Source organism: Symphalangus syndactylus, chromosome 16, assembly GCF_028878055.3.
Source record: "Symphalangus syndactylus isolate Jambi chromosome 16, NHGRI_mSymSyn1-v2.1_pri, whole genome shotgun sequence".
NCBI classification, from domain to species: domain Eukaryota; kingdom Metazoa; phylum Chordata; class Mammalia; order Primates; family Hylobatidae; genus Symphalangus; species Symphalangus syndactylus.
Window position 1 is genome coordinate 65,352,585 of NC_072438.2, and position 19,437 is coordinate 65,372,021.

Genomic DNA, 19,437 nt, shown 5'->3' on the forward strand with positions numbered 1-19,437 from the left:
CTCTGAAATCTGAAAATCCAACTTTTAACCCTCTCATCTTATCACAGTTGTCTAACCTCTCAGCTCTGACCCTCATTTATGCCCACAAACCTCTTCTTGGCCTCATCTAGACCTTCAGTCTTTTTGGAATCTTCTTTTCTCCTGGTGTATCTTGCTCTTCCTAATTTAAATTATTTTGTTCATCCAAGCTAGATCCATTTGACTACATTTGCCAATATTAGCAATGTCCTTGCTTACCATTCCTCTTACAATCCAGAAAAACTCTGATTTGGGATGAACCTTATTATTTTCTGCCCTACTTGTAAACTTATACTGCTGAACACTAAAGAGAATATTACGCTCACACAAAAATGGTTAGCATTATAATTCCAACTGAGTCCTCCACATTGTTCAGTAGGTCCGTAACACCTTCTGAGGCTTTCCTCATTCTCGTTCTTCACAGGAGCAGGCTCAATCTTTCAGCAACACCCTCAAGCCTCTTACTGTTACTCACCATTTTGATCCTGGGTTCAGCAGATGACATTAGCTCCAACTTGACAGAGAATACCCAAGTCATAGGCAGGAGCTTTCTCAGTTTTTTCTTCAAAGTTATTCTACGTACTTACTTTGCTACTCAGTCCCTCTTTACATCCTTCTATTCTCTCAGTAGGGAGTTATTCTTTCTCCTCCCTAGTCTAGATCCCACTCCAAGTACCTTGCTAGACATTCTGCTAAGACTCCACTCAACCTTTCCTTCTTTTTCCTTCCACTCTGGCCTTCATATATAAATATTTTTCAAGGGTCTCATCTAAAAAGAAACAAATGAAGAAATCTCTCCCATCTCTATATACCCATGTTGTCTACACTTGCTATCTCAACGTATGTGCATTGCATTTATTCCCCACTCTCTGTTATCTTGTGTCTATGCATTTTTCAATCCTCTTCAAGTCTATCTCAAGCTTATTTTGAGCTGCCTTTTGGAGAATCCTTAAATAGCATTGCACTCTTTCCAGAGTTACTACCTTGCTTCACTAATTTCTTTCTACACATTCTTCTTGAGTGATTTCCCTTTCCTTTTCTCCTATGGCTTCAATTTTCACTCTATTCTGAATGCATACAAATCCTATATTTCCAGCCCACATCTCTCTCTGAACTAGATGCTTGTATATCCAGTTGTCTGCCATTGTCACAGAGTCAACATACTACAGCTGATAACCAATCTTACTCCCAATTTCCTGCTTCTTGCTCTTGAATTCTCTGTCTTGGTATGTGGAAATAATATCAACCTAGTCATCAAACTCAAAATCTAAAATCCCTCCTTAAGACATTCTTTACAGATTCATTTCCCTCAAAACCCACAATATCCAATCAATCTTCAACTTCTATTATTATAATCTCCTTTAAATCTGTTTCTTATTCCCCATTCCCACTGCCACTGCCTTAAGCTCCCATCACTTCTCATGTAGGAATGACTCAAAATCGTGTTCTTAGTTTATAGCCTCTAGCTTTTCTCAACTTCAATTCATTCCCCACATTTCAGTGTAAAAAGAATAAATCTGATCATTCTCCTTGCAGCTTAAATTTGATGAGTGTCTATCTATAGCCTGCAGTGTAGTAGTCAATCTCCTTGGCAAGGAGTACAAAGTCATTCCTGATCTGATTTTTGATTGCCACTCCACACTCAGCTTTCTCCTCTGAATCCTCCATCTTCTAAAATGCTTCTCCTACAAATAAATGCAATATGCTTTGATTTTTTCTCTATATTTTGCTGTATAATATGTGCTTTTTGGTTGCTATCTCAGTCTTTTATTTACCACAGAATCCTGAAAAACTAATATCGTATACTATGCTAAATAAATGCCTACTGAATGAATAAAAAATTCATGCCAGCATATTAACACTCTAAGTTAATATTTCTAATGAAGGCAAAGAACAAATATTTAATTGGAATTGCCTTAAAGTTGACAGCAAAATTGCAAGCAGAGACTTAATACATATTCCAACTATTCTTTCTACTGACAACTTAAGCCCATTTAGAAAATCCAGCAGCAGGTAAAGCTTATTACATACCTGGTCATTTGTCCTATGTTGATGTTTCTCAAGTGGAAAATATGTAGTCTTTCCCTATAGAAACTGCTATCTTGAAAGGGGCTCTGTCCTACAAATAAACTCATGCATTAAAGGTTGAAGTCATAGGCAGGGGTCAAATCATGAAGGCACTCATGTGCCGTAATAAATACACTCAGCATAGTCCTGAGCATAATGAGGGAGCCACTCCGGAGAGCAAGATGCTGAGAGTTCCATTTTAGAACTTTGTGTTTTGTAGAAATAAATTTTAAGGGAACAAGATCAGAGGTAATGAGAACAGAAGGAGGCTATTTTATGGTCCAAGACGCAGATGACAAAAGGCTAATCTGGGTCTGTAATAGTAGAGATGAAGAAGAAGAGACAAAATCCAGCATATTTAAGAATTAAGAAATTAGTAATAAATTGGAGACAGTATAGCATATGATCAATCACAAGGTTCTGAATTAAGATTCTCTGGGTTTAAGTTTTGGTAAGTTCCTCCACTTACCATCTATGTGAATTTAGGCAACTTAGTTATCGTTCCTGGATCTCAATTTTCATCATAAAATGGCATGATAATAGTATACACTTCATAGGGTTTCAGAAAGATTAAATGTGTTAATAACTGTAAAGTGATTAGAACAGTGCCTATCACAAACTAAACTTTCTATAGATGGACCCTATAAAAATGGAAAGCCAAAAACAAAAAACAGAAAAACCACACACACACAACCAGTGAATTATTGGCCATCAAAAGAGATGTGGGAAGTTTGATGTGCAGGAAATCTACCAAAGAAGGAGTGGGTTCTAAGAAGATGATGATTCAAATGCTGATAATTTTGAGTTTGAGGGTCTATATGAAATTAGATGGAGTTATCCTACAACAAGGAGATTATCTGAATCAAAATGGAGAGAATGATCTAAATTGTAAAAAGAGATCTAGGTGTTAATTAACATACACATAATCATTGCATCCTTTTTTTTTTTTTTTTTGGAGGTAGAGTCTCGCTCTGTTGCCCAGACTGGAATGCAGTGGCACAATCTCTGCTCACTGCAATCTCTGCCTCCTGGGTTTAAATGATTCTCCTGCCTCAGCCTCCTGAGTAGCTGGGATTAGAGGCGTGCACCACCATGCCCAGCTAATTTTTGTATTTTAGTAGAGAAGGGGTTTCACCATGTTGGTCAGGCTGGTCTCTAGCTCCTGACCTCATGATCTGCCTGCCTTGGCCTCCCAAAGTGCTAGGATTACAGGCGTGAGCAACCACACCTGGCGATCATTGCATTCTTGAGAGTGCCTGAGGTTACCCAAGAAGTATACAATGAGGGAGAAGAGAAGAACATAGAGACTGAAGTCCTAGAGCACACAAATGTTTAAGATTTAGGCAGAGAAAAAATATTCTATAGACAATAGAGAAGGATTGTACTTGTTATCCTTTACTGTCAAATTACCCCAAAACTTAATGGCTAAAGGGTTAAGAATGTGACAGTAGCTTGGCTAGATGGCTCTGGCAGAGGGGTGCCTCAAGAGGTTACAATGAATCTGTTCTTCATAGGTTTCTTCTCTCAATTAGTGAGAGATGGCTTTGATAATAATAACTAATATGTGGTTTATGGTTTTATTATCTATTTGTACAAATAAAATTTTAATGACACTTCAACAGTTTTCTCTACTTACTCTCTATTTACAACTGCTCTCCAAACCTCCACAACTTGAACTCTGAAATATTTCTTGATTGTATCTATCTCTTCCATTTTTAGTGCCGTAAGCAATGTTTATTTCTTTTCAAGGAGCATTATAGGAACAAATTCTTAAACAGGATAACTTCAACTGACCCTTATAATATGTCTGGCCTCCTAGAACATGCAAGCCCCTTGATCTTCTCTCTCTGAATCTAGCTTCTCCAACATCTGTTTATTCAGTACTCATAAAGAAACTTGCTTCCATCTTTGTGTTTTTCTGCTTTCTGTAATCTTGCCCCTTGGTCTCTCGTCCAAGACTTTTGCTTTTCTCTCTATGATGGTTACAAGTATTGGTCCATTTCTGAATGCTTAACATTGAGCCTAGACTTCTTTTTGCATGGATGGATTTTTGCATTTCCCAATTCAGCTTTCGTTCCTATGCTTTCTGGGATGACTCCATCCTCAGAGTTTCAGGCTGTACTCGCCACTACCATCCTGGCATAGTGAGAAAAGCTACTGTTTCCTGAGCCATTCAACAACATCCTAATTGATACCCTGACCAACAATCTGTTATATTTGAAAGTGGCCCTCTACACTGCTGAGTTGATATTTGCCTTATGCCATTTCCTTTCTAGTCATTTCGCACACAAGTGCAGGTGCCTACAAATTACACCCCCTCTATCAGAAAGCGTGATGCCACCAGTATTGTTCTTTTTTCTTAAGATTGCTTTGGCCATTCGAGATTTTCTGTGGTTCCATACAAAATTTAGGATTGTTCTTTTTATTTCTGTGGAAAATGACATAAAATTATGATAGGGATTGCATTGAGTCTGCAGATCATATTGGGCAGTATTACTATTTTAACAATATTAATTCTTCCAATCCATGAATATTGGATATCTTTCCATTGATTTGTATATTTTCCATTTCTTTCATCAATGTTTTATGAATTTCATCATACAGCTCTTTCACCTCCTTGGTTAAATTTATTCCTAGGTGTTTTATTCTTTTTAATTCTGTAGTAAATGGTATTTTTAAAAGTTTCTTTTTTAGATAGTTTGTAGCTAGTGAGTAGAGATGCAACTGAGTTTTGCACGTTGATTTTGTATCCTGCAACTTTACTGAATTTGTTAGTTCTAACATTTTTTGTCTTGTTTTGTTTTTTGGGTGGAGTCTTTAGGATTTTCTACATAAAAGAATATCATCTGCAGACAAATTTACTTCTTCCTTTCTGACTTAAATGCCTTTTATCTCTTTCTTTCTTTTGCCTAACTGCTCTAAGACTTCTAGTACTATTTTGAACAGAAATAGAGTGGGCATCCTTGTCTTGTTCCTGACGTCTGATAAAAAGTTTCAGTTTTAACCACTGAGTATAATGGTTAATGTGGGCTTTTGTATATGGCCTTTATTATGTTCAGATACATTCCTTCTATACCTAATTTGTTGAGAGTTTTTCTAACCTTTAAATGATGTTGAATTTTATTGACTGCCTTTCCTACATCTGTTGAGATGATCATATAATTTTTATCCTTCATTCCATTAATGTGGTGTATCACAATTATTGATTTGCATATGTTAAACTATCTTTGCATCTTAGATATGAATCTCACTTGATCATTGTGTATGATCATTTGAATATATTTCTGAATTCAGTTTGTTTATATTTTATTGAAGATATACATATATATATGTTCATCAGGGATATTGGCTTGTAATTTTCTTTTCTTGTAATGTTCTTGTCTGGCTTTGATATCAGAGTAATGCTGGTCTTATAAAATGAATTTGGAAATATTCCCTCTTCTTCAATTCTTTGGAATATTTTAAGAAAGTCTAGGATTAGTTCTTCTTTAAATATCTGGTAGAATTCATCAGTGATGCCTTCAGATTCTGGGCTTTTTTTTCATGGGAGACTTTTTGTAGTACGGATTCAATCTTTTTAATCATTATTGGTCTGCATTTTCTATTTCTTCATAATTCAGTCTTGATAGATTGTATGTTTCTAGGAATGTATCTATCTCTTCTAGGTTATTCAGTTTCTTTGTGCATAATTTTTCATAGTAATATCTTATGTTTATCTATATTTCTGTGGTATCAGTTGTACAGCTGTCCCTCAGTATCTATGAGGAATTGGTCCCAGGACCACTCACAAATACCTAAATCCTTAGATGCTCATATAAAATGGTGTGGTATTTGCATATACCCTATGCTCAGCCTCCAGTATAATTTAAATCATCTCTAGATTACTTAGAATACCTAAGTAATGTAAGTGCTATTTAAATAGTTGTTATACTGTAATGTTTAGAAGATAACGACAAGGGAAATAGTTTGTACATGTTCAGTACAGATGCAACCATTGTAGGCCCAACTGCATTTTTGATCCAATGATGGTTGAATCCAGGGATGCAAAACCTACAGATATGAAGAGCCAACAGTAATGTCTCCTCTTTCATTTCTGATTTTATTTGAGTCTTCTCTTTTCTTCCTGAGTTAGCCTAGCTAAAGATTTGTTCATTTTGTTTCTTTTTTAAAAAACTAACTCTTGGTTTTGCTGGCCTTTTCTGTTGTTTTTCTACTACCTATTTTATATGTTTCTGCTCTGATCTTTATTATTCTCTTACTTCAATTGACTTTAGTTTAGTAAGCTTAGTTTGCCCTTCTTTTTCTAGTTCCTTAAGATGTAACGATAGATTGTTTATTTGAGAAATTCTTTTATGATGTAAGCATTTATTACTATAAACTTTTATCTTAGAACTGCTTCTGCTGCATCTCATAAGTTTTGGGATGCTGTGTTTTCATTTTTATTTATTTTAAGATATTTTTAAACTTTTAATCTCTTCATTGACTATTTATTGTTCAGGAACATGTTTTAATTTTTCCATATTTGTGGATTTCCCAAAATTTCTCCAGTTATTGATTTCTAGCTTCATACCATTGTGGTCAAAAGAGATCCTTAATGTTATTTTAATATTCTTAAAATGTTTAAGACTTGTTTTATGGCCTAATATATGATCTATCCACAAGAATGTTCCATGTGTGCTTGATAAAAACATGTATTACGTTACTTTGGATGGAATGTTCTGTGTATATTTGTTAGGTCCATTTGGACTAAAGAGTAGTTCAGTTCCAATGTTTCCTTAATAATTTTCTCTCCAGATGACCTGTCTATTGTTGAACGTGGAGTATTGAGAAGTTCCCTATTATTTTATTGCAGTTTGTCTCTCTTTTCAGATCTATTAACATTTACTTTATACATTTAGATGCTCTAATGTTGGGTGTCTAGAAATTTAAATATCCTCTTGCAAAATTGACCCCTTCATTATTATATAGTGATCTTTGTCTCTTCTTACAGTTTTTGACAAGGCAAAATTTTATCAGGTATGTTTAGCTATCCCTGCTCTATTTTGGCACTTAAAGGTGAAGTGAGTCTCATAGGGCAGCATATATAATAGTTGGGGCCTGCTTTTTAATCCATTTAGCTACTCTACATCTCTTGATTGAGTACATTTAAGATAATTATCGGTAGGTAAAGACTTACCACTGCCATTTTTTTCATTGTTTTCTGGTTGTTTTGTATGTTCTTTATGGTTGTTTCTTCTTCTCTTGCTATCTTCCTTTGTGATTAGATAATTTTCTGTACTGATATGCTTTAATTCTTTGCTTTTATGTTTTCTGTGTCTATTATAGGTGTTTGCTTTGTGGTTTTCATGAGTTATCATGCAGCTTACATAAAATATCTATAGTTATAATAGGCTATTTTAAACTTTTAGCAACATAAATTCATCACATTTTTAAAACTTCTACACTTTTCCTCCCCACATTTTGTTTTTGATGTCACAATTAACATCTTTTTATATTGTGCATTCCTTAACTATTATAGCTATTATTATTTCTAATAGTGTTGTCTTTTAATTTTCATACTATAGATATACTTGATTTGAACATCATCATTATGGTGTTAGAGTATTGTGAATTTGACTATGTACTTAATTTTACCAGTGAATTTTATAATTTCATAAATTTTTTATGTTATGCATTATCATTCTTTTCTTTCAACTTGAAGAACTCCCTTTAGCATTTCTTATAGGAAGTCTAGAGGTAATGAACTTCCACAGCTTTTGTTTCTCTGGGAAATATTTTATTCCCTCATCATTTATGAAGGTCAGAATTGCCAAGTATACTATTCTTGATTGGCAGTTTATTTTTCTTTCAGTACTCTTGAATATATCATCTCACTCTCTCCTGGATTCAAGGCTTTTGCTGAAAAATCTGCTAGTAATCTTATGTGAGCTCCCTCATGTGTAACGAGTTGTTCTTCTCTTGTTTTCAAAATTCTCCATATTGTATGACTTTCAAGTTTGACTATAATATGTCTAAGTGAAGATCTCTTCATATATAGTCTATTTGGGGTTCTTTGGGCTTCATGGACCTGGGTGCTCCTTTTTTTCTCCACTTTGGAGAAACTTGTTGTCATTATTTCTTTAAATAAGCTTTCTACACTTTTGTGTTTCTCTCTTCTTTCTGGGACACCATAATACATATACTGGTTCACTTGATGGTGCCCCATAGTTCCCACAGGACTTCTTCACTATTTCTTTTTTATTTTTTGTTTTTCTGATTGGTAATTTCAAATGAACTGTCTTTGAGCTCATGATTCTTTCTTCTGTGTGATAGAATCTGCTACTGAATCTCACTAGGAAATTTTTCAGCTCAACTATTGTGTTCTTTAACTCCCTAAATTTGGTTGTTTGTGTTTTTTTATGCTTTCTATCTCTCTATTGAACTTCTAATTTTGTTCATATATTTTTTTCCTGATTTCATCTAGTCTTCTGTCTGTATTCTCATGTAGCTCACTGAGCTTCTTTAAGCTAATTATTTTGAATTCATTATCAGGCAGTTTGTAAATTTCCACTTCTTTAGGGTCAGTTACCAGTGCTTTATTTTGTTCCTTTGGTGATATCATGTTTCCCTGATTATGTGTGATCTGTGTGACCATGCATATATACGCCTTTGAAGAAGTAAGCACTTATTCCATTCTTTAAAGACTGACTTCAGCAGGGATAACCCTTCATTAATCAGTTTGTCTAGAGATTCTGGGCAAGTCATCTGGCATGGTCCACAAGCAGGCTTGATGCTGGAGTCCTTGGGTAGACGTGATTGGTTCCTTGGTTCACTGGGGAAGGCCTGGAGCTTAGGTCTGCTGGAGTGAGCCTGGTGCCTGTATTCATAGAGGTCAACCTAGCACTGGAGTCTACAGAAGTGGGCCTGGATCCTGGGTCCGGTGGGTCCACTGGATCTTGAGGCTGTAAGGACCATCCTGGAGCCTGAATTCATGAAGGCTGGCCTGGAGCCTGGGGCCAATAGGTCTGACTTTGCACTGGGATGGCCCTAGAGGCTGGATCCCTGGTTTCAGACCTGATTTTTGGATTTGCAGTGGCCATTCTGGCACTGGGTGAAACTGGAGCCTGAGTCTGTAGTGACCAGCCTTTGAAACTGAGTCTCAGGTGCTGGCCTGGTGCTTGAGGTCATGGAAGCTGGCCTGAAGCTAAGGTATATGGGTGCTGACTTGGCACTGGGGTATAGCGGGAGGCTTAGTCTGCAAGTAAAATCCTGAGTCTAGGGCTACAGGGACCAGCCTCATTCTGGGCCTGTCTAAAGGCTGAGTTGAGGCTGGAATCTTCGTCTGTGAAACTGACCTCGGGCCTGAGGCCACGGAGGCTGGCCTGGTACTGGTTAAGCCAGGACCCTGTATCTATACGGTGCTGAGATGTAGCTAGAGTCAAAGGCTGAAGTTTTAGTTAATAAGTAATTATAAAAGAAGTGGTTTTCATTTTCTTTTGTTTTAAAAGAGGAGCCATAAAAGCTTGTAGCAAAAATATTTGTTAGTCCGTTATATCAGGAAAGGCTTTCTTAAGAAGTAATGTTTCAGGTAAGACTTGAAATAGGAGTGGGAATTAATCAACCCAAGGCCTATGTTTTGTGTGTATGTGTGAGAGGGAGTGTGTGTGATGTCTGTGCTATGGGAGGGTTGGGGGGAAAGAGTAAGAGAACATTCTAGAAAGTAAAAGCAGCATAAAGGTGACTTATGGTAAGAACAGCATGGGTTGTGGAACAGCTAGATGGCTGACACACAGTCAGGATGAGATTGACTAGAAACAAATCTAGTTTAGACTATATTAAAGTCATTAGAAATACATTGGAAGGATCTAAGTAGGGAAGTGGCAATGATTAGTTTGCTTTTCCCTGTTATGCTAGGCAGTTTCTTCAACATGTCTTGTTTTAAATGTAACTATATACATTTCAGTCTTTTCATGAGACAGTAATAACTTTAGGTTTCCCATGCAGAACAACCACTCAATACCAAATCCAGTCCATGACACTGTCTGAAGATATGGGTGTCTCCTTCCCAGACAAGAGTTACACCTAATTCAGAAGATCTCTGCAAAGGGAACTGAACCACTTATATAACAAGCCTCTCACGGACAACAACCTGACAATAGCCAAGTTGGCAAAAAAAAAAAAAAAAAGTTTAACTGAAAGTTTAGTGTTGAAGGAACATACCTCAAAATAGTAAGAGCTATATATGAAAAACCCACAGCCAATATCATGCTGAATGGGCAAAAGTTGGAAGCATTCTCCTTGAAAACCAGCACAAGACAAGGATGCTCTCTCTGATGACTCCTATTCAACATAGTATTGGAAATTCTGGCCAGTGCAATCAGGAAGGGGAAAGAAATAAAGGGTATTCAAATATGAAGAGAGAAAGTCAAATTATCTTTGTTTGCAGATGACATGATCTTATATTTAGAAAACCCCATTGCCTCAGTGCAAAGGCTTCTTAAGCTGATAAGCTACTTCAGCAAAGTCTCAGGATGCAAAATTAATGTGCAAAAGTTGCTAGCATTCCTATAATACCAACAACAGGCAAGCAGAGAACCAAATCATAAATTAAGTCCCATTCACGATTGCTAAAAAAAAAAACCCATAAAATACCTAGGAATACAGCTAACAAAGCAAGTGAAGGACCTCTTCAAGAACTACAAACAACTGCTCAAAGAAATCAGAGAGGACATAAGCAAATGGAAAAATGTTTCATGCTCACAGATAGGAAGAATCAATATTGTGAAAATGGCCATACTGCCAAAAGTAATTTATAGATTCAATGCTATTGCCATTAAACTACCACTGGCATTCTTCATGGAATTCGAAAAAAATAACTATTTTAAAATTCATGTGGAAAGAAAAAAGAGCCTGTATAGCCAAGACAATTCTAAGCAAAAAGAACAGAGCTGGAGGCATCACACTGCTTGACTTCGAACTATGGTACAAGCCTACAGTAATCAAAATCGCATGGTACTGGTGCAAAAACAGACACGTAGACTAATGGAACACAATAGAGAACTCAGAAATAAGATTGCACACCTACAACCATCGAATCTTCAACAAGTCTGACAGAAACAAGCAATGGGAAAAGAATTCCCTATTTAATAAATAGTGCTGGGAGAACTGGCTAGTCATATGCAGAAAATTGAAACTGGACCCCTTCATTACACGTTATACAAAAATTAACTCAAGATGGACTAAAGACTTAAATGTAAAACCAAAAGCTATAGAAATCCTAGAAGAAAATCTAGGCAATACCATTCAGGACACAGGCATGGGCAAAGATTTCATAAAATGCCAAAGCAATTGCAACAAAAACAAAAATTGACAAACGGGATCCAGTTAAACTAAAGAGCTTCTGCACGGCAAAAGAAACTACCGTCAGAGTGACCAGGCAATCTACATAATAGATGAAAATTTTTGCAATTTATCCATCTGACAAAGATCCAATATCCAGAGTCTATGAGGAACTTAAACAAATTTGCAGGAAAAAACAAACAACCCCATTAAAAAGTGGGCAAAGGACATGAACAGACACTTCTCAAAAGAAGACATTCATGTGGCCAACAAACATATGAAAAAAAGCTTAACATCACTGATCATTAGAGAAATGCAAATCAAAACCACAGTGAGATACCATCTCAAACCAGCCACAACAACAATTATTAAAAAGTCAAAAACAACAGATGTTGGCAAGGTTACAGGTTACAGGTTACTCTCACTGTTGGTGGGAGCGTAAATTAGTTCAACTATTGTGGAAGACAGTGTGCCAATTCTTCAAAGATCTAGAAGCAGAAATACCATTTGATCCAGCAATCCCATTACTGAGTATATATCCAAAAGAATAGAAATCATTCTATTATAAAGATACATGCATGCATATGTTCATTGCAGCACTATCCACAATAGCAAAGACTTGGAGTCAACCCAAATGCCCATCAATGATAGAGTGGATAAAGAAAATGTGGTACATATACACCATGGAATACTATGCAGCCATAAAAAGGAACAAGATCACGTCCTTTGTAGGGACTTGGATGGAGCTGGAAGCCATTACCATCAGCAAATTAACACAGGAACAGAAAACCAAACACCTCATCTTCTCACTTGTAAGTGGGAGCTGAATGATCAGAACACATGGACACGTTGGGGGAAAAACACTCACTTGGGCCTGCTGGGGGTAGGGGTGGGAGAGCATCAGGAGGAATAGCTAACGGATACTGGACTTTATACCTAGGTGATGGGTTGATCTGTGCAGCAAACCACCATAGCACGTGTTTACCTATGTAACAAACCTGCACATCCTGCACATGTACCCCAAAACTTAAAATAAGTTGAAAAAAAGTTTGCTATATTATAACCCCTTCGTATGCATTATCTCACTAAATTTTTATAAGAACCTTTGTGCTAGGTATGATGAATATCCCTGTTTTATAGACTAAGAATCATACTAAGCACACAGAGATTATTGCATAATCACTTCAAAGCTACAGAGTCTGTATTTGAACCCCAGGAATCTGACTCCATCACTTTTGCTCTTAACTCCTTTTTTCTACTGCCTTTTAAAGAATTGCTTGATTTCTGTTTGGTTCTGTTCTGCTTGTTTTTCCTTTTGTTTCACATCTTGTTTTTAACTACAATTTTTTATTCTCTTTTAGACCAAAGGCGAGAAAAATTTCAGAACCGAACATTATGAAGAACAAATTCAAGCATTTAAAAATATCGTCCAGGAGAAGACATCAAATTTTAATGCAGATATATCTCTAAAATTTACACCCACTGAAGCAAATAAAGTTAAAACTGAAAACCCTTCTGAGGAAACAGCCTCCTCAAATTCTTTACATGGCAAGGGTAGTTTTCGGTTTTCATATTCCAAAAATGAAACTTACCAACTATTTTTGTCATATTCTTCAAAGAAGGTAAGGCCAAACAGTTAATATAGGAATATAATGGAAATTTTCCAAACTAACCAGACTCTTTAAGTATTTAGAGCAAATAGAAATCATAAAAAGGAAAAGAAACATGGATCAAATTCTCAAATATGTAGCTAGCACGTCAGAAAGAATACTAACTGGAGAAAAGTCTGATAGAATCTTTGGCAATGGTAAATGAATCACATATTTGGTGGTAGTGAGCAGAAAATGTGTATTAAGAATTTAGAGCATTTTTTGACTGAGATTGTGGTAATATACCATTCAATTTATATGATCATCAGAATTTTAATGAAGAATTATACTGAAGAATTCCGGTAATTCATTGCAATGCCTTACCTAGAATGATCACTGTTTATTAACTACGAACTGTGTCTCTAAAGAAATGATGCTATGAAATTATACACACTGCACACAAAATTGGTCTGATTACTTTGTAATCATACGTTTGAGACTTTGAAAATGTGTTTTTTAAAATATTTGAGCCAGATTTTGAAGTTTCTTCTACCACTCTTGGAATAAATATAAAATATACTCTCTGTAATCAGCATGATGCCACTAAAATGCTCATTCTTCCTTTTCTGATACCACAGTCACCTATTTAGACAAGCTGCTCCCACATTAACAATAATAATTCACTCTTAGCACTTATATTATGCCTAACTACATAATTGTTTTGTATGGGTCTGTACGTTACCTCTCTATTTGCATGCGTACCCACTCAAGTGTACAGGTGGAAAACTCTTTAAATCATTCAACAAATATTTAATTGTGACCTATCTGGCCTAGGTACTTAGAATACATTTGTGAACCAAGCTGATGAAAATTTGTGTCCTCATGGAGTTGAAAGCTCCACAGAAAGAGACAGCCAAAAATAATACATATAATAGCAAAAAAGAAGTAATATGGTATTTAAAATGTATTAAGTGCTGTGAGATACAAGGAAAATTAGAGTAACATGAAGGAAAGCAGGGATGCCTGCAAGTGGCATGATTAAAAAGGAAGCTCAGGCTCAGCTTCATGGAAATGAGAGCTAACCAAAGCTTTGGAGGAGAGGAGATAGCCAAAGAGTAAGATTTCAGATTATTTATCTGATGGAAGGAACTGTTAGAGAACTCTCTAATGTAGGAAAAACCTGGTGTGATAAAAGTTAGTCAAATTGAATCAGAAGGATAAAAAATTAGAAAAGCTACCTTGGATCAGATCATGAAGAACTTCAAAGTCCACTCAGTGTAGCTTTTTTTCTGAGTGACACGGGATTTAATTTAATTTGATTTATTTATTTTGAGACGGATTTTCACTCTTGTTGCCCAGGCTGGAATGCAACGGTGTGATCTTGGCCCACCACAACCTCCGCCTCCTGGGTTCAAGCAATTCTCCTGCCTCAGCCTCCTGAGTAGCTGGGATTACAGGCATGCACCACCACGCCTGGCTAATTTTGTATTTTTAGTAGAAATGGGGTTTCTCCATGTTGGTCAGGCTGGTCTTGAACTACTGACCTCAGGTGATCTGCCCGCCTCGGCATCCCAAAGTGCTGGGATTACAGGTGTGAGCCACTGCACCCGGCCTACTTGAGGATTTTTAATAGAAGATTGACATTTCCTATTATATTTTAAATGATTACTCAAGGTATTCTGTCAAGAAGAGATCATAGGTGCTAAGAGCCAAAGCAAGGAGTCTTGCTAAAAGTTATTGAAGGAATCCAGGTGAGACATGATGGTAGTTCAGATAGGACAATTATAGAGTCAAACATAAGTCTAAGGTTTTTGGCCTGAGCAACTAGAAAAATGGAGTTGCTGATGGAGAAAGCTTCAGATGGAGCAGATTTGGAGAGGGAGACCAGTAGTTAAATTTTAGTTAGGTTAAGTTTGAGGTGTTTATTAGACATCCAGTTGACAATGCCAAGTAGGAGTTGGTGTCATGAGGCTGGAGTTTGGGAAAAAGACCTGGAATTCAGCTATACACTGACTTGTTCACTTAGTCATGGGGTGACTAACAGAGTTAGTGTACATAGAAAATAGAATACAATCAAATACCAAACTTGGGGAATTTCAATAGAAAACAAGTAAAAGAAACCAAAAAGTGCCCAAGAACTTTGCTACTTAGAGTGTGGTCTATGGAACAGCAGCATCAGCATTGCTGGGAAGCTAGAATCTTAGACTGTGCTCCAGAATTGCATTTTACCTGAATCAGTATTGCATTTTAACAAGGTTCTCTAGGTGATTTGTTCACATTTTATAGTTTGAGAAGCACTGGCCTAGAAGACAAGAAAAGAATCTCTATTAAGAAGAAAAGAGTGATGAACTGTGTCAATTGCGCTAACACGTCAAAGAAGATGAGGGCTAAGAAGTGATCATAGGCTTTAGGATTATGAAAGTCACTGGAGACCTTGACAAGAGGCATTTTGTTGGAGTACTGAGGTCAGGAGCATGAATGATTTAGATTTAAGAAAAACTGGAAAGGGGAGAATTCGAAATATATAGTATAGAAAACTGAATAAATTTTGCTTCTAGTGAGGGCAAAGAAATGGGTAGTGGCTGGCCGGGCAAGCGAGGCCAAGGGAAATTTTTTTATTGTTTTAAGATAGAAGAAACAACTGCATATTTGGATGGTAATGAGCTAAGAGCTACCTTCGAAGTAAATTGACCCGAAGAACATCACACGTCTTTCTTACCCCACATCCCAAGGTATACCTCCCAGTCTTAGCAAAACTGAAAAGAAATCCAAATATGCTTTGAATAAAGCATATTTGAGAATTCTTGTGCAAGTCAGGAGACGAAGAGCTCATATGACCTATAACATATAGGCTAAGATTTTTATTAAAGACTGGATCACCCACTGTCTCCTAAAGTTAAATCATGATGACAAAAATATGCTTTAAGAACATAGACAGTTTGGTATGATGTTCATATACCACAAGATATACCTTTAAAAAGAAATAAAATATTTTAAACTCCCACATAATCATCATATGTTATCCACAGCTGTTAGGAGACCCTCAAAAGATCCATTTGCAAAATTGTGGGTGTCAATTGTAGTTTAGTTTTCATCAGGACAAGCTATGGCATTGAATCACACAGTTCACTGCCCTAGTTTTCTCTGGGAAAGGTAAGCCATCAGCCTTGGCCCTGGAAACTTTTAACTGTTGAGTTGCTTAGGCTGACTTGAGTTCCACATCTCAAAATATTGTCTGTCCGGTCTCTGTCATTAAAAATTGATAGGGCGGACTGGAAGGGACAAGGAGACCTGAGACCTAGGTTTTTAGTACCAATGCTGTCAAGTATTATTCATATGTTTTGGGCCAAATAACTTGATATCTTTAAATTAGTTTTCTCATCTGCATAATAGCAAGATTGGGCTTTATCGATAATGTCTCCATTTCCTTCCACTGTTGTTTTTAAAACAACTTAGTGAGGCATAATTTCATAAAATAAAATGCAAAGATTTCAAGTGTATAGTTTCATGAGTTTTGATAATTATGTACATTAGAGTAGCCACCTCCTTTAGCAAGAGAATATTTTAAATGTTTTAACATAGAAGACACAACAGCATATTTAGATGGGAATTATTTAAGATCTATGTTTAAAATATATTGAGTTAAAGAACATCACACGAAGAAAATTCCATCATGAAGAGACACTCAGGCTTCTTACCCCAAGAAAAATTCCTTATGCCCTTTTCAGTTCCCTATCACCTAAGAGGTGACCGCTGACCAGATTTATCTGACCACAGCTTAGTTTCGCCTAGTCTAGAACTTCATATAAATAGAATCATATAGGATGTACTCCTCTACGTCTGACTTCTTTTACTCAGTATAATATTTTTGAGATTTATTTGTGTTGTTACATGTATCAGTAGTTTTATTTTCCTTTTTATTGATGATTAGTATTCCATTGTATTAATATGTTATGGTTGTTTATTGATTCCTCTCTTGATGGACATTTGAGATGTTTTCAATTTTAAGCTATTCTGACTAATGCTGCCATGAAATTCTTATACAGATACTTTTGTGAACAAAATTTTTATTAGGTAAATATGTAGGAGTGGAATCGCTGGCTGGTCACAAGCAAATGTGTGTTTAACACTATGGGAAACTGCCGAACAGCTCTTCAAAGTGGCTATCTAATTTTACCAGTAATGTAGGAGCGTTTTAGTCACTGCACATTCTCATCAGTAGCTGGTGTTGATAGTATTTTACATTTAGCCATTCTGGTGGATTAGAGTGGTATCTCATGGTCACTGCTAAAACATTTAGTGCCTATGGAAGTTCTAAATTTCATAAATTTTCATTTGAAATGGTGGATAAAACACATGTTTCTCTTCTTCATCTGCTCTACAACACAGGAAAAAATGTTTCTGCATGTGAAAGGAGAAATTCATCTGGGAAGATTTGTAATGAGAAATCGCGATGTTGTGCTCACAACAACTTTCATGGATGATATAAAAGCTTTGCCAACTACTTATGAAAAGGGAGAATATTTTGCCTTTTTGGAAACCTATGGAACCCACTACAGTAGCTCTGGGTCTCTAGGAGGACTCTATGAACTAATATATGTTTTAGATAAAGCTTCCATGAACCGGAAAGGTATGCCTAGAAATAGAGCTCTGACTTCAAATACTGTTTTGACCAAACATTATTTTGTTCACCAACCTCTTCCAATGGTTAAAGTCTTAAGAATACAAAGCCCTGTAACCTGCTCCTTTGAGAGGACTCTCTTCCTGCCCTTTGGCACCTAAAACTCTGTTAAATAGCAAATTGACTTCCATCTCAAATAAGCTGGCTTGGTCATATTCTACTCAGCAGTAGCACTGAGAGATGGATCAATTGTATTGCAGCTTCACATCTATTAGAAGGTGGTACTTTTAGTGAAATACTAAACAAAAGGTGAAAGAAAGTACAGACATAATTTGAATAACCTACTTCTTAATCAGTAGACTAGTTCAATTTCTATATCACAGTTATCTTCCAGAGTATACTTCAATATTGGAGGGAAAATATTGTTCTAAATTTTCTTTTAGAGGGAAAAGAAGAAGCAGTGTTATCATATAAATCTAACATCTTAAAGCAAGGGTGGAAAATTAGTTTTACCTCATGTGATGACACTTCTCATTATATGGTGATGGTTGAATTGGGCTCATGTTAAGTAGGTTTCTGGTCATGGGGAAATCCTGGGGAAAAGGGCCATGGTTAATTATCAATGTCTGTCATAGGTAGAAGATAGGCCTACTGATACATAGTTATCAGCCTGGCCTAAAGGGCTCGTCTAAGTCTTTTAAGAAAAAAGTAAATGCAAAGTGACTATATTAATAAGTTGTGATCATTCATGTTGTGAGTAATTATGGCTAGTTATAATATTCCTTAAGGAGGTGATGGATGCCAGGATGCCTCCTCTCTGCCCTTGTAACTATAGGTGTGTCTCTTAGTGAGGAAAAGTGTTGCTAAAAACCACTTTAATGGCTTTTATGGGGTCAGTGTCAAGGTGTCAGGTGTTAAGTGAAGGGTGAAATGTACCTGTGACGTAAAAGCCTGATGCTCTCCCCAAGGTCAGTAAATACTTTAGGGATAACAAAACATGACACAGCCAGAACCAGCTGGTCTTGATGCCTCAGTCTTGTTTTGGCAGAGAGAAGCTTTCCCTGGCGGAGTGGAATGTAATGTTACTTAGCTTACACTTTCATAGGGCTATATCCACACCATAGTGAAGTCGCTGTGAGCTCCACCTGGAAGCTATGTTGATGGAGATATCACATAAGGGAGGGGTACAAGAGGACACAGGTCTTGAGTAACTTGAAAATGAGAAGAGAAAGGCTTATGAGTGTTGATCAAAACACAAAGAAATCTTCAGACTAGGAGTTGCTTTGATGAAAAAGCTCCATAGGATGAGGTCTTTAATCCTGAATAACTCAGAAGCTACTTAACTTCTGGCCTTAGTAGACAAGGATCATCAGGTCAATTCTAGTGACTTTGAAGAGGAAGTGCTCTTTCTCACTTCTCCAGTGCCAATATCTGAGGACCAAGCGATGTCCTCCTCCTCAATTTAAGATGTCTGGACATGAGTGTCCACTGCTAAGGCAGAGAATCTGAGCCCTTTAGGGTCACCCAGGTATCTTTCACCCTCATCTTCAGAAGCAGAGTCCTCACACTTCTTAAGGATAAGGTTAGAAATCTAGAATTATGGATTTCTAGTATTGTCTTTGATTTTTATCCTCTCTCTTCCCTTCCCATAGGAAATGCCACCTGATAGTTTCTAAGTTCTCACTAATTGTGGGTGCATGAGAAATATTTGATAGATGAATAAACGCCTAAATGCCTCCAGATGTCTACCCCTGACACTCCTTGTAGAACCCCTTGATTAACCTCATTTCATTTTTTTCTTTCCTTTTTCGTAAAGCATTTTGG

At 36.6% G+C, this 19,437-nt stretch overlaps 1 protein-coding gene across 1 annotated transcript in view; it reads left to right on the plus strand.

Moving 5' to 3' along the window:
* C9 (complement C9) overlaps positions 1 to 19,437 on the plus strand; it is a 78,781-nt gene that overhangs the window by 34,065 nt on the left and 25,279 nt on the right. Inside the window, exons 6-7 of the mRNA XM_055246047.1 lie at positions 12,765 to 13,025; positions 17,382 to 17,622. Of these exons, the coding sequence (XP_055102022.1) occupies positions 12,765 to 13,025; positions 17,382 to 17,622 (502 nt within the window). The remainder of the gene's footprint in view (positions 1 to 12,764; positions 13,026 to 17,381; positions 17,623 to 19,437) is intronic.